The 16,144-nt window shown below is 42.4% G+C and overlaps 1 protein-coding gene across 7 annotated transcripts in view; it reads left to right on the forward strand.

The window, feature by feature from the left end:
- LOC109630351 (spectrin beta chain, non-erythrocytic 4) overlaps positions 1-13,155 on the forward strand; it is a 60,896-nt gene extending 47,741 nt beyond the window's left edge. The window contains exons 30-43 of one of the 7 annotated variants that reach the window (XM_069534266.1): positions 56-186; positions 533-737; positions 878-1,165; positions 1,749-1,883; positions 2,595-2,839; positions 3,163-3,301; positions 3,683-3,767; positions 3,889-4,085; positions 4,202-5,262; positions 5,399-5,468; positions 5,745-6,004; positions 9,138-9,308; positions 9,471-9,513; positions 11,829-12,545. In XM_069534266.1, coding sequence (XP_069390367.1) covers positions 56-186; positions 533-737; positions 878-1,165; positions 1,749-1,883; positions 2,595-2,839; positions 3,163-3,301; positions 3,683-3,767; positions 3,889-4,085; positions 4,202-5,262; positions 5,399-5,468; positions 5,745-6,004; positions 9,138-9,308; positions 9,471-9,513; positions 11,829-12,122 — 3,324 coding nt within the window. In that variant the 3' untranslated portion in view covers positions 12,123-12,545. Of the gene's footprint in view, positions 1-55; positions 187-532; positions 738-877; positions 1,166-1,748; positions 1,884-2,594; positions 2,840-3,162; positions 3,302-3,682; positions 3,768-3,888; positions 4,086-4,201; positions 5,263-5,398; positions 5,469-5,744; positions 6,005-7,694; positions 7,828-8,819; positions 8,958-9,137; positions 9,309-9,470; positions 9,514-11,828; positions 12,546-12,777 lie in introns of those variants that run through there. The other 6 variants (XM_069534267.1, XM_069534268.1, XM_069534273.1 and 3 more) reach the window with 6 other exon arrangements.
- Positions 13,156-16,144: the final 2,989 nt, after the last annotated feature.

Below are 16,144 nucleotides of genomic sequence, written 5' to 3' on the forward strand. Positions count from 1 at the left end.
CTATAAACTGTTGTGTATAAAGTAAAACTTACATGTCATTTCGTCCTCCCATCAGGATGAGCCCAGCACCCTGCAGCTGCTGAAGAAACACTTGATCCTGGAACAGACCATCGAGGACTATGCTGAGACCATCGGCCTTCTGTCGCAGCAGTGTCGGCAGCTGCTGGAGATGGGGCATCCAGACTGGTGAGCATGTAGAAAACACACACACAGCCCTAGAGAAAATGCTGGAGTACTATCAAAATTCAATACAAATCAAAAACTCATCTGAATCATAACCATCCCACCTGAGCCAAATGTTTGTTTATTGATCTGGTGTGTGGTTTATAATCAGTATAAAGTAAAGATCTGAGAATAATTAAAGAAAAGTTAGAACATTTTTGTAGATTCTGTCAATTATGGATTTTAGAAAAAAAATCGAAGACTTTAAAAAAAATTGTTACCGGCCAAGAAAATGTATTTCTAATACACGGTTTCCTGCTGCCGATACACTGTGCGTGACCTGACACAGTTTCTCTGCTTCTTTTGACAGCGAGCAGATCAGCAAGCGCCAGTCGCAGATTGACCGTCTGTACGTGTCTCTGAAGGACCTGGTGGAGGAGAGGAAGAGCCGCCTAGAGCAGCAGTACTGGCTGTACCAGCTAAATAGAGAGGTGGATGAGCTGGAGCAGTGGATCGCTCAGAGAGAGGTGGTTGCCAGCTCGCCTGAACTGGGTCAAGACTACGAGCATGTGACAGTAAGTGTGTTGACAGATGATGGATGTGGATGAATAATTAATTCAAAGAACATATTGGAAATAAAAAACACTAGTCTCATTTGATTTGAAGTGAAGTCACAACTGTTAATTATTATTTAACACTAACCCAATATTTCTAGATGTTTGTTTTTCCTTTCTTAACCTCCTATCCACAACTCCAGGTCCTGCAGGAGAAGTTCACAGAGTTTGCTTCAGAGACAGGCAGCGTGGGGCAGGAGCGAGTGACGGCCGTCAACCAGATGGTGGACGAGCTCATTGACTACGGCCACTCAGAGGCCGCTACCATCGCAGAGTGGAAGGACGGTGTGAACGAGGCCTGGGCCGACCTGCTGGAGCTCATCGAGACCCGGGCACAGATGCTTGCCGCCTCACATCAGCTGCACAAATTCTTCTCCGACTGTAGAGAGGTAACAGAGCTGACGTGATGTGATGCAGTGAAATACAAGACACGAAAACATGATGCAGTTGAATTGTTTGATTCCAATTGGTTTAAAACAATTTGAAAAGTCTGAAAAAGGGAAATAATTTTTAAAATCTGCAGATTATGCATCAAACTAGATTAGATTAGATTTCCTTTATTGTCCCTCAGTGGGGAAATTCACATGTTACAGCAGTAGCACAAGATTTAACTCCAAAGAGAGGACAAACAAACAAACAAACAAGCAAACAGAAACACACAATATCAGGTAGTATATATAGCAGCAGTTGTACATGGGCAAATAGCAACATTTTTTTGCTAAGCGCATCACTTAGCAGCACAGGCTGTTTTGGATGTTAGAAGCATTTACTTTTTTTCTGTCTAGTTTTTATGATGATCATACCACGCGATAAAATCAAGAAAAGAAATGTATAAGCTAGCTAATTTTTGTGGTTTAGATTCTATGAACCTTCTTCAAAACCACATTTGAGTTTAAATCTGAAAATGACATTTAGCTTCAAAGATAATTATATATACTGAACTCCTCTGCACTGCTTTGTGTGTTTTTTCAGGTTTTGGCTCAGATTGAGGACAAACATCGAAGACTGCCAGAAGTTCGGGCTCGGCAGGGCAGCACTGCCAACACTAGCACCCTGCAGAGACTCCTGCACAGCTTTGAACAGGACATACAGCTGCTGGTCACGCAGGTACAGCAACATGCAAAAGAGCGTTTAAATTCACTCGCTGCGATATTCAGAGGCCTTAGGACTCATGCAGGGAAGAGACTTCCTTTAAGATGATTACTATGTATTAGGTCAAAGACGTTTTTTTTTAAGCTAATTTAGCTTTTTTCCACATTCACAGCAGATGTTTGTTAAGCAAACACCATTAATTAAATTCAAATCAGGTGGAGGTGATGATTTTGAATCAGTACAATTGCAATAATGCAATATTTTCATGTCTTTTCATGCACTCCAAAAGCCACTCTATATTATTGGCCTGTTATGTTGGAGTTGTTTTCTGTTTGGATGTATTTTATGCACATAGGTTTAGTGTTGAAGCTGTGGTAGCAAATTCAATCTGATAAAAGTTCAATAGAAAATAGACCAGTGGTAAAGATTTCTGGTTATTTGTGAGCCTGAATCGTCATTGCAAAACTACGCTCCTACTCCGCATTTAATTTTGCTTTGTTTAGTCTCTGTCATGCACCTGGAGAAAAGTGCATTTTACTGAAGAAAGATGCAGAATCACAGCTGCGCCGACTGTTTGGCCTCCACTGAAGAAAACACAGCTGTCATAGCAGCTGTGTTTTCTGCGTCATTTGGAAAAGAAACTCTTTGTCTTTCCTTTTCTTTAAAGATCTGATTCTTCCTTGTTCAGCCTAGCTTCTTACTAAACTCTGCTCTCCAAACTTCCAGGTGCGTCAGCTGCAGGAGAGTGCGGCCCAGCTGAGGACGGTGTACGCCGGCGAGAAGGCTGAAGCCATTGCGTGCCGTGAGCACGAAGTGATGCAGTTCTGGAAGGAGCTGCTGACGTCCTGTGAAGAGTGTCGAGTGCAAATCACCACTGAGACAGATAAGCTGAGGTTCTTCGGCATGGTCCGAGACCAGATCATGTGGATGGACTCGATCATCTGTCAGATAGGGACAGGAGAGAAGCCCAGGTACTATCAACACAGGATCTGTGTCAACCTCAGGGTTAAATCAAAGCGATAGAAGTGTGTACTGATTTCAGACATTAATCTATAAGGTTTAGAAAGACATTCTACTTTCATCATCTTCATTTGTGGTTGTTATCTCTCTTAAACTGAGCTGGAAATAACCGCTGTATTATTAATGAATGAAGTTACTGATTGTGGAGAAGGAATTCTGACTCTTAGGTTGGATTAAGAATTCAGTGTGGTTCATGTTAAAATCATGCATCAGCCAGGCCTCCACTACAAGCATTGTATTGGTGTGTGTCTCAATGTGTTTGTGGTTTGTGCAGAGATGTGTCCTCAGTGGAGGTGCTGATGAATTATCACCAGAGTCTGAAGAGCGAAGTCGAGGCTCGCAGTCGGTGCGTACTCAAGTGTATTGAAATGGGAAAGACCCTGCTGGCTGTTCGAAACCCTGCAGCTGAAGAGGTGAGATGAGGAGACATGATGAAGATTATAAACTTGAGGGAAAATAATACACATTTAACTGCTTTTTGTTTTTTACAAAGCTATTTATTTACAAATGTCCTGATGTAAACAAGTATCCAGCATCATGTGGGCTTTAAAGATACTGGCCTTTTAAAGTATTTCTCATTCAAGCATCACAGATGAAAACCAATGAATCAGATCCTTTATGAAGCCTTGACTTTGACCAAAAAGTGGAATAAATTGATGGAATAAATCATCAAATCTGGTTTTCCATCTGGTATTCTACATGGTTATTCTCTCTATGATATTCTACATGGTTATTGCACGGTTAACAGTAACTTTGAGACTGATTCCTGCGACTTTTGTAATTTCAATTGTTAGATTAAGGAGAAGCTGGACAAGGTGGTTGCTAAGCAACATGAGCTGTCTGAGAAGTGGGACAAGCACTGGGAAGTCCTACAGCAATGTGAGTGCACACATACCTTACATCTTACATAAACACACACAGATGTACTACAGGAGACTGTGAAATGAAAGAATAGAGAAGAGAAGAGAAGTTTTTGAATTTCTGTTTCTCCTCCCTTCAGTGCTCGAGGTTCATCAGTTCGCCCAGGAGGCGGTGGTGGCAGAGGCGTGGCTGACCGCTCAGGAGCCGTTCATTACCAGCTGCGAGCTGGGCGCCAGTGTAGATGAAGTGGAGCAACTGATTCGTCGACATGAAGCCTTCCGCAAAGCTGCTGCCACCTGGGAGGAGCGGTTCAGCTCACTGCGACGAATCACCACGGTGATATTATCGTCACCACCATCATCATTACTATCATTATCTTTATGATATTCAATATCATCCACTCATGTCAAGGTCCTGTTTGATTCTAAAATTATTCTGTTTTCTTCCTGCAGGTAGAGAAGTTGAAAGCAGAGCAAAGTAAACTCCCCCCAACTCCTCTGCTTGGTCGTAAAGTCTTCCTGGACCCCCAAGATGCCTCCCCGAGTCCATCCACCCTCCCCCGCATACCGATCTCCCCCGTAATGAGACAGACCATCTATGAACAGAACGAAGCCAGCTCACCTCCCTCACCCTCACCTGCAACTCCTACACCCTCTCCTTCCTCTGCGGTTCGACGGCTGGGGTCGACAGTCGCCAACTACACCCCTGTGATGAATGGCTCCAACTACCGTCACACCCTGGAGGCACGGCATGGTGGTGTGGTGGGTGTGGCTGCAGGACTAGGCCAACCCGCACCTTCCTCAATTGCATCTATTGCCACAGCGGCCATGCTAGTCTCAGCCAACCAGGCGCGAGAAAGCATCAGTACGGCAAGAGACCATGCAACAAAAGCGATGACTCACCTCCAGCCAGTGCAGGCAACAAAGGAACTGGAGGTGAGATCGTCTCCGTATCTGAGGCAGCCCAAAATCAAACACATGGATGACGTAGTGACACCTCTGCTCGTCGCAAGCCGGCTGGAGAAGGTGAGGGAGAGGGGGAGGGAGAGAGAGATGATGATGGGAGAGATAGGTACAGAGAAAGTAGAGATGGCAGTGATGGCTGAGGTGGTACTCCAGGAGCCGGGTCGGGAGCGCCTTCATAGCGAGCCCACCAGAGGCCCCCGGGGGTCCAGGAGTGACCCGTTGGGCCACGCTGAGCCCCAGGTCCAGACACACACCTCCCACAGAGACCACAAGATAGAACGGCAGCTGTCCAGCGAGCAGCTGATCCAAGCGCGCAGGGACGAGCTGCCTCAGGAGGTGTGGAGGGAACAGGCAGAGAGGCGGGAGAGGCGGACATTAGAGAGACAAACGTCCAGTGAGCATGAGGGCCACGGGAGCCATGGGGGCCACGGGGGACACGAGGGCCACGAGGGCCGGCGGAGAGAGAGGGACCGAAACCGGCTGGAGAGACAGGAATCCAGTGAGCATGACACAGGGAAGGAGCACTCAGATAGACGCTCAGCAGGAGGGTGAGACTTTGTGTGTAATTGTCAGGGGTTAAGTGTTATTAAAGTAGAAAAGAAACATGCAGAAACAATTGTAACTGAATATTTTTTTTTCTACAGCTGAATTGCAGTGTGATTTTGTAATTTTCATTTTATTTAGAGGGAGAGAAGAGAAGAGATCCACAATGGCAGAAATTGTAGAGCAGCTGCAAGAAAGAGAAGCAGCACAGGTCTGGTTTTTATTTTATGAGCATTTCATTCAAATAGTGTTTGCGAATACTCAAGTTGTAGGTTTTTTGACACAAAAATTGAAAACAAAACAAACTTATCATACCACCACTATATTTTTTAGTCAGTCTCATCTTCAATCCATGGTCAAGTTTACTCTAGTTTTGTTCAAATTGAAGTTAAAAAGCTCTCATCATAGAAAATGTAGCTCTTTACCCCATGGATGTTCCCTGCGAATCAAATTCCTACAGACTCTTGTCAACCCTCTCTGCCTTCAGGCCCGTGGTGAGGTTCCCCGCCTCCCTAACGGGTTACCAGAGAAATCTTCCCGTCCCGACCGACCCCGAGCTCGGGACAGACCCAAACCACGGCGGCGACCACGACCCAAAGAGGCAGGAGAGGCGACGACCCGGCGGTCCAGGTCCGCTCCGGCTCAGAGCAGCCCGGCAGTTCCCCAGCCTCCAACACACACTGCACACCAAGAGGGCTTCCTTTTCCGCAAGCTGGACATTGAGAGTCTAAAGAAGAGCACCAACAGGTGGGTGTTCAGGGTCATAATGAAAATCCTGACACACGGAGAAGATGGAAGGGTCATAGAGGAGGAGGATGGATGCTGAGTGTCATGAGTATCAGACATGTGCTTGGTCAAATTATTTTCACTTGACAATAATGCTTCCATTATAACAGTTTCATTTGGTAGTTTCTTACCTAAACATGAAAAACCTAAAATTAAATTACTAAAATTAACTAAAATTAATTCAAAGCAATTCAAATAAAAGTTAAAAGTCTTAACTCCCCAGTTTTAAAGGATTGAAATCAGTTCAATCAGTATTATCAGATACTGTTTGACCCAAGTTGTTGGCTGCACAGGTCGTATCTGTTGCTCTGTTACTTATGACACCACAGCCAACCTCCCTCCCTCCCCTCTCTCCTTTTCCAGATTCCAACAGCAGCATGATCTTAGCATGCCAAGCTCACACACTCCCTGCTAACACACACAATGCCTCATTAGTTGCCTCAGTGTATGTGTCAACATGATAGAGATGTGGTTCAGGTTTACACGTTTAGATTATTTGACATTTGGATATTTATTTACACAATTTCTCCCTGGGATCAATAAATTCTTTCTGTTTCTGATTATTTATTGATCAGCAGGATCATGCGAAAGATAGTTAACTGATTTACATGAAATGTGGTTGAGAGCTTTTTAAATGGATCAGGATGAACAAGTGGAAGAATTTCTTTTCACTTCCTTAAGCATGGTGGGATATGGTGTTAGCCTTGGAGGAGGTATGCTCTTTCATTCCCACTCCTCACCCTGAATATCTGTTCTATGCATCACGATCTCGAACTGTAGATCAGTTAAAAAGACTCAGAAGTTATTAGAAACCAGAGTTCATCTCCAATATTCAGCAGGAAACTTTTAAAATATAGAGTTTGGTAGATTTGTTACATCAGCAGCTCTTCTGGGTCAACACAGTCAGAGCTCATTGATAGACTTGTTTTCTTTCTACATGAAAACCACTTCATTGCTCAGACATGGAGCCCAAAAGAATTCATCCCCACACGTGGCTGCAGAGGGCGCTGTTGCTTAGTGAAAGTTACACAGTGTTGCCTTAAAATGTATATTTCGTACTGACTAATCTATCACTATATGTTGTGGTTTGTGTTAACTGCCTCTGAAATCTCTCAGCAGTTAAAGTTATGAAGTTGTTTTTATTTAAAAAGTGACCATTAGTTGATCCTGGTAGGTTACAGCTGATGATTTATATTGAAGAATAATCCCATTATTCCGAGGGATATTCTTCTCATTATTATACTTGGAGTTGTGTAGTTTTTCAGTAACATGAGCATTGAAAATGGCACCAGGGTACACTTTTATATTACGTTACGTTATCCTCATATCAGGCTGCATCCTCAGAATATTTGATGTATGTCGTCACTGATCATCAGTATTTGAAGACAACAGTTACATGACCTCAAAGAGCAGCTCACAGAAATCTCACGGCATGTAAAACTATCATGCATGATGCTTATGATGCCTCCTGATTCAACACACAGCAGCAGTGATAGGCTGATTATCACACAGACTGAGCGGCTGGCTGACGAACGCTGTCGGAGTGAAGGTTGAGAAAGTACTGATGGCGCACACACACACACACACACACACACACACACACACACACACACACACACACTCACACACTCACTCACACTGGCCTCCACAGATGACTGCCGGCTTCCTCCAGAAAGAGACTCAGATGGCAGAAGTCTCTCTCTGCACTGCCCTGTAGTGGCTGGACTGACCACACACCGCTAGAAAGCTCATCCCCCTCCAGCTCAGGATGAGTCCAACGCATGCGTCCACTCATGGCAGTGGATGAATATCTCGAATGTACATGCCCTGCTATGTACATGTTAAGGTAAAGCATAATTGTGGCTGAATCCTGCTCAGATATGAATCTCTGAACGGCTCCTCGCTCTTGTTTGCTCTGTTTATGTGCACATTATTATTCTGGTGTTATTCAGGATAACCAAGTTTTCTATATCAAAATAGAGTGTGAGTGGTGCTGAGTCTTTATATCAAAGCGATGAAGTGAGTGAATTCAAATCGTTTCATAAAAAATCCATCATTTGACAGTAGCTTTACATTGAAGTTTCACATCACTTTTAGCCTCGAGCTGTGATTGTTCTGGATTTTTCTGAAAAGCTGAAACATCAAGGTTTTCTGTAACATCCTGAACACAATTTTAACAAACTAAATAAATAAAACTATTTTATTAGTGTTCAACAACTCCAATGGTTTTAAGCTTCCAAATTTGGTCAGTTCATAGTGAGAAATTCTAAAGGAGACTTTGTAGTAAAAGAAAATTGAAACTATAATAACAAGTTCCCGATGAAGATTTGCCCTTAAAATTCTTGTTTTTTATGTTTGTTAAAATGATGTGGTGCTTAAAACCTGTTTGTAGGATTTTAACATTTCTGACACTGATGAATCTGTGGGGCTATCAAAACCAGCTTATTATTATCTGATCTGATTTCCCCTTCTGTTAAATTCAACAAAGGCAGATCACATGCACCACTGGTCTTCTCCAGTCTTAGTTCACAGAGATATTTTAAAACTCGACATGAAGCTGCACTCAAACATCTTGCCCTGAATAATACCTTATTTGGGTGTAAGCTATCAACTGGAATGCTATGTGCATGTTATAATGCTCACATAAGGAAAATAACTATTAAAATGTTTTCAGACTAATTTGTGTTGATGCCAAAATTTCATTTAACCAAACTCCTCTATCTCATTTCTCCTCTCCCCCTCTGTGCTGCTGGTGGCTCCTCTCGTCTCCTCCAAGGTAAGTCATATATGAGCCCCACACACTAACTAGCCTCCGTCCCCGCCTGCCCCCCCCCCTCTGTACGTCTGTTTGTGCGTCGGTCTGTGTCTGTTCAGCAGTGTGTTACCTCCTTCCTTCTTGGCGCTGGTCCTTCTTGCCTACCTACCTGTCTGCTCTGGTCAGGTGAGTGAGGTGTTAGCTTAACAAGAGCAACTCTGCAGCTCCGCCTGACTCCTCGCATCTTCCCCCCAACCACCACCTTCCCCGTGCTCCTCCCCTCCTCCCTCTTTCTCCTCCTCCTCCTCCACTCTCCCTACCGGCTTCTCCACACCACAGCAGGTCATGGGTCAACCTGTACTGCGTGCTGAACAAAGGGGGCATGGGTTTCTATAAGGATGCCAAGAATACCGCTACGGCCTACAACAACGAGCCGATGCTCAACCTCTCCCACTGCCACTGCGACGTCACCAACGGATACAAGAAGAAGAAGAACGTCTTCACGCTCAAGTGAGGAACTGTTTCATATACTCACTAATTTATCACTGTTAATAAAACAAAGTCAACTCGAGCAGTATCTGTTCTAAACCTGTCAGTTTGGAATGGGCTGTTCACTTGGCCTGTGTTGATACAGGTAGCGGCTTTCTTTCTGAAACTCTCCTTTTATTGCAGAACGAAGGATGGCAGCGAGTTTTTGTTTCATGCTAAAGATGAGGTGAGACGTGTTCTGTTCACATCTCAGAATAACTGATGGAGCTGCAACAGTGGATTTATTTCACTGATCAAACTCTTAAAGGTTGAGTGTGTAAGATTTAGGTGAAAGGGATCTATTGGCAGGAATTGAATATAAAATATACCCAGGGATATTTTCACTCTTGTGTAATGATCTAAATCAGGGGTCTCAAACTCAATTTACCTGGGGGCCGCTGGAGGTAGAGTCTCAGTGAGACTGGGCCGCATCAAGTACTCCACAAAAAATCTTGTCGCCTCAGTAGACATGTTTTAAGACTGGCGACCCGGTTCTCTCTCTCATCTCTGGTATTTGGCATACTCCTCAGCATGTCTCATTGAGTAATGACATCTGATGTTGTACTCCTTGTGCACCGTAACTTTCTCTGTGCATATAAGACACGTCGGGGTGCCCCTGTGCTCAACAAAAAAATATTCCTTCTCCCACTTTTCCTGAAATTGTCTGTGCTCGTCGCCAACCTTTCTCTTCACGGCAGGTTTTGAGAAAGACATGACTGGGGCTGGGTGACAGGCAGTGGTGTAGTGGTCCCTGGAGAAGTGGGTATACTCTCAATGTTTGCCCTTTTTAAACGCAGCCCAGAAAAATGCCCTGTTTTAGAAACAGTGACGTGTAAGACTACTCTATTTAGTTTACCCAAAAATCCATCAGAAGTATTTGCTCATTGTCACATAATTTCTGCTGCTTGATCTCAGGGAGGAAGGATTATGAAATTACTAAACCAATACTGGCCCACAGACTAGTGAGAGACAACTATGCATTTTGAGTGAACTATTGACACCTATTCTCTCACTTGGCAAGTCAGTAGTTTCTTTTGTAAACTGTCTCTTTGAACAGCTGATTTGCAACAGATAGCCTGGGCCAGAGTGTGCCACTATTATAAAATTAACATGACTTGATCAGGAGCAGTTTGTAGGTATTACTGGTCACACAGGAAGCCTGCATGAATATAAAATATAGATGAGTCAAACATGGTGTTTCAGTTATTTTTTGAACATTTATTTAAATAAAATATTTCAGATCTGAATTTGACAATGCATTCTTGTTCATATTTCACCTTAGATAAATCAAATGCAAATCATTCCCTTCCACACATCAAAACCAATCAGATAAACTCAATCATCATATATATATAAGTATATTAATGATGATTGAACATCATCATTCAAATTATTCAACAAAACAACAATATTTAGTTAACAATGAAAAAAATGCATTTACAACACATTAACAGTGATATACTCTGTCACTGTTATCTGTGATTGTGTTGTATTCAGCTGTTAAGTGTCATTGTTGCTGAAGCACTGTGGTTTCCCACATCATTGAACGTGTTACAGGTGGGCACATGGCCGTTTGGACCAATGGAAGGGGTAGGATGGCATGGCTGGGTCCCCATTGGCCGGTTGTCAGCAGGTTGGGGCGTGAATGACAGATTCTATATGTATCTTGCGCGGACGATAGTAAGCGAGTTAATAAAACGCATTAGAGGCAGAGTAGTGTGGGTCATTGCTTCACCATCCTAGAAAAAAAATTGGGTAATTTGGCTCGCAGATACTACTGAATGGTGCGCAAGCACGGCCCTCGCAACGACTCGACAAAAAGGTGCGTTTGAGAAAAACACAAAACTTTGATGTCAAGTAGGGGGCCACAAAATATCGCCGCAATTGGCCCGCGGGCCGTGAGTTTGAGACCCCTGATCTAAATTGTATGAACTGTTGTTTTCTTTATGGAGGCAGCCATGTTTTTTACAGTAGCCCAAACTGGACAAAAAAACACCTTTTGAGTTTTTATGAAAACTGAAGGCGGTCACAGATTCTCTTTCATGTTTGGAAGGGTAGGGTTAGGTGAGGGGTATTCAGCTGAAACATGAAAGTTCACCACTAGATGTCACTAAATTCTACAACTGAACCTTTAAAGGTTCCTTTAAAGGTTCAGTTGTCATAAAAGGTTCAGTTGTCATAAAAAGAAAGAAAACAATAGTTTGTTCAATTCAGATTATTACACACTGATGATGTACTGTAAAAGACATGTCTGCCTCCATAGAGACGACCCACTACAGATGTGAATATAAAGTATTTAAATATAAAGGGCCCATTCTAGGGTAAAGAAAACAATTTAGATGGTTACACACTAGAGAAAACATCACTAGTTTTATTTTATATAAAATTTCTGCCAAGATTTCACCTAAATCTTACAGACTGGTCCTTTAAAGTAACATAAGAGACAAAAACTGTAAACGATAGATCAGCTGATTTCTCCCCTCACTCACTCTCTCCTACCAGGACGACCTCAAAGCGTGGGTGACCAACATCTCTGCCAGTATTACAGAGCACGAGGAGATTGCCAAATGGGGTCAGCCCCAACCAACTACCTCATCCACAGACGAGGGCACGCGCCGCGACGGCAGCAAGGCAGACAACAGGTCAGAGCGAGGTGGCGAGCGCTCGGACCGAGGCGATCGGATTGAGAGGGCAGAAAAGGAAAAGGAGAGGGAGAGAGGTGAAAGGTCGGAGAGGTCAGATCGAGGTGGGAAGTCAGAGGCGAAGCGCTCAGAGAAGTCTGGTAAGAAAAAGTGAGCCGGGCGACAGATTGGTCGGGATTGAACCGTATGAACTCTGGGTGGGAGGTGGGGCTGTAGACTGGTAGTAAACGCCCCCCTCCTTCTCTCCGCCTCCAACACTGACAACAAAGAGGTTGTGTTCGGATGGAAAGTGACACACAGGACAGAGGGACTGACCCAGGCTCACTCGCAGGATGGACAGGATGAATTAGGAGCAGGAGACATCTTTCTCCCTCTCTTTCTCTCTTCTGTGTCTCTGTGAGACCACACAGAGTCACTGTACGCCCCCTGGTGGCCTTTTCAGAGAACCGCCAAGGGTGGAGTTTTGTGCTGCTGAACCCCGGGCAGCATTAACGCAAGAGAGAGACGGGACATGCATCACGTTAACTTGAAGGCTGTTACTGATTGCTGGTAGTGCGATAAAATGTAGCCCATACTGTTCAACATACTGTTTGTTCTTTTTTTGTGAGATGAGCTCTAACTGTATGTATTTCTCGTCTGTCTGTCCTATCTACTGTATCTATCTGTCCGTCTGTAAGTTAAGACATCTTACACTATGTCTTATTACTCCTCGGTAATGGAAGAGAATGAAATTATGCCAAAATGTTTAACGAACACACAAACTTAGACAAACTTTTTTGTTAACTCTTTTCTCCACTTTGTCTCATCAGTCTCGAGGTGTCACCATGAAAAGACATGGAATTCAGACTGGTTCACTTTGATACCAAACACCACTGACGCCACAGTCATCCAAACCCATCACGAATGAATCAACAATGCTGAACAGCTGCTGTCCTGATTTTAGGAAGATGGAAAGAAAATGGTTAAGAACGAGGAGGGGCGTACGGAGAGCAGAAACCTCTAATCGTTGCTCAGAAATTGCTAGAAACACTTGAAATCTTGACGTTACGATTTTACAACGCTGAAAAATTGCTCAGAATTTTCTGAATTCTGCCTGACGAGAGCGAATGCTGCAGCTTCCTTTTGTTCATGTTGAATCGGGGTCAGAGATTTTCTCACGAAGATTCCTGAAGAGCGGACGAGTCACATGGTGTTTTAACCTGTGACAAATTCAGAAAGATTTACAGATGCACAGTTTGTGGATGATTGTCAGAAAGAGACTTAAACTGAAGCTAATCTCTGGTTCTCAGGGGCCTCATTTATTAAAATATGATTTGATTTTTATCTAATTCAAGTAAAGACCTGATAAAAGAAACATTTAATGTCCCTATTTTGAGATTTATGTATAAATATCTAATATAATTGGTGAAATATATTTTGATCAACTGGTTTAATAATCAAAGATCAGTTTTCCATATATTACATGTTTTGGTCATAAGCACAAAATCTGCATCGGGCATGTTTTTAATGAATGAGGCCCTCAGGCTGAAAACTGGCCTCATTTCATTCTCTCACATCAAACTACTTTGATTTATTCACACATCCGTTTTGATACAGAGTTCAAAATAACTTTTATGTGTGTGAGTATGTGTGCGTGCACATGTGTGCTGCTGCCCTCCGCTCCCAGGGTCTCCATAGCTCTCAGGTTATTTATGTTTGTGTGTGCTTTCCGTGTGCTTCACGTGCTTATACGTTTGTCCCTTCAGACGCCACCTTAGTCTTCCAGACACGTCCGGTCTACAACACACACACATGCACACACATACAGACAGACAGACACACACACACACACACACACACACACACACACACACACACACACACACACAGGAGTATGGAACTCAGCAGGTTTAATGTGTCCGAAATTATTAACCTGTTTCCGAGTGTAAACTGTCTGGGTCAACATCTCGTCAGTGTAGCGTTAGACAGGAATGAATGACTGAATAAATGAATGAAAAAGTGAATGAAGTGACAGCCAGGATTTCACACTGACCAAATATAAAAATAAAAAAAGGGTTAAACTGCCTGTAAATCCTGAGATTGCATGTTTTGCTTGGAGAGAAATCACTTGTCTTAAGAAGCTCGTCTCTGCTGCCCACTGACTCTGCATCCACATGTCAGTTTATATTTATTTTTTGTGAACTCACCACTAAGCCATAAACCACAGGAAACAAGGAAAGAAGAAAAGGATTGAGAGAATAGTTAAAGTCTAATGAAGTGGTAAATGCAGCATGGGTTTTGTGAAGCACGTGCCACGGAGGCTGACGGGCAGAGTAAAGTTATTTTTTTCTGAAGAAGCCTCCGGGTCAGAAAGCATTTAAAATCCTTTTAATAAATTCATTTCAGATACGAATGCTGTTTTAATATCACTGCTCTGAATGAAGATATTCTTCATTTAGTTGGTTTTTTTTCCACTTAAAGTCCAACTGAAATGTGGCGCATTTATTTTCTTTCCCCAGCCCACACATCTGCTCATGTCCTATGCTCAGCTTTTAGAAAATATCAGAAAGTTAAAGGGGGGAATTCATATAGCTACAACTAGAACCTGACTGATATGGAAGTTTAAGGTATGATACCGAGAAAGATCAAAACATTTCATAAATAAAAAACAACACAAAAAAAATCTGATCCATATACTTGTATCGGCTGCTATAAATAGATTTTAAAGATTGGCAATGATTCCTAAGATGTCGTTATCAAACTACTATGACAAAGAAATGTAAGTGAGGCTTGATATTTTATATTAGAACACAAACGTTATCATAAATACAACAATTACAACCAAATATAGAACTTGAATTAAAAAATAAACCTTTTTACCTTAAATATAAACATAAATACACAATGTTTATTCTGTAAAATAAAACTAACTAATAAAACTTTCTATACCGGCAATATAAACACTGATACTGTTTATTATGGTCTCCTGCCACTGGTGGCCACTGTGAGCTGGTCGGACAAAAGAGAAGAAAAAAAAAACTATACAAAAAACTAAAGATGTGATTTCAGTTGGACTTTAAACTCGCATCATCATCTCTGAGCAGGTAATTTCCATGTCTGTAGAGGATTTGTTTTATATTTTTAGAAATCATTCTTTACCTGGGTGAAGTTGATCATTGTCTCTGTTTCTGAAATGTTTAACATCGAGTTGAGGAGTTACAGTGTTATTACACCGTGTCTGGCTGTTCTGTGTGTTTGTATTTTTTTTTTTTTTTACTTTCTCCTTCAGGATTTTAAAGTCTCTCTCTACCTTTTTTTGTGGTTTGGTTTATCATAAAACATGTCTTGAGAACATGAAACTTTCTTTATCTTTTTACACTTTTTATGCATCTAAATTAGGCGTGAATGCCAGATCAATGCAATCATTTACATGCATGTTGGACACAACAAACAGTAAGAGTTAAAATAGGTGAATCCATGTGTGAAGTGACATGGTACAGGCATCTGCGGTCGGATTATCACTCTAACATCCTGATAAACTGACACACCTTGATGCTGTAGATGCACACGGGACAGAACATGCAGGGTACAGCTCATATGATCACAGGCACCATCACAAAGTCTGAAATCGGAACCATTTTACGCTGCAGAAACAAGAGATGTGTGAAGGTCAACATGGGAAACATCTGAGTGGGAAACATGGATAAGGTGGCAGCTGCCCTGCCTGTCTGCGTGTGTCCGTGCTGTTCTGTTCACATTGACCTCAGTCTGTTGGCCGAGATGAAATGACAAATAAAATACCTTTTGATTTATCAGTATTTCCAGTGTTTTCATTTCTCACTTGGTTTCAAACAGACAAAGTTGTTAAATGGGCTTCAGTGTCCAGTTAATCTGAATCTTGATGATGATTAATCTTGATGATGATTTGTTGAAAGACAAAGCTTCATCAAGAATTTACATTACTGTTAAAGGTTTATCAGTCTCTCAAACACTTATCTCACCAGTACCACTAAGATGTGTGCAGCAATATGTTCGACAGGAAATCTGCAATCAAATGATTTTTTTAGTCATGTTACAGGCAAAAATACTAATTTGTTAAATTTCTCATCCAGGTCATTTTGTCTTCATGTGTAACACTTTTTTGACCTCAATCACTATGACAGCCTAAGCACTGGGTTCACTGGTTTCTGAACCAAT

This window comes from Paralichthys olivaceus, chromosome 11 (genome assembly GCF_024713975.1).
Source record: "Paralichthys olivaceus isolate ysfri-2021 chromosome 11, ASM2471397v2, whole genome shotgun sequence".
Lineage (NCBI taxonomy): Eukaryota > Metazoa > Chordata > Actinopteri > Pleuronectiformes > Paralichthyidae > Paralichthys > Paralichthys olivaceus.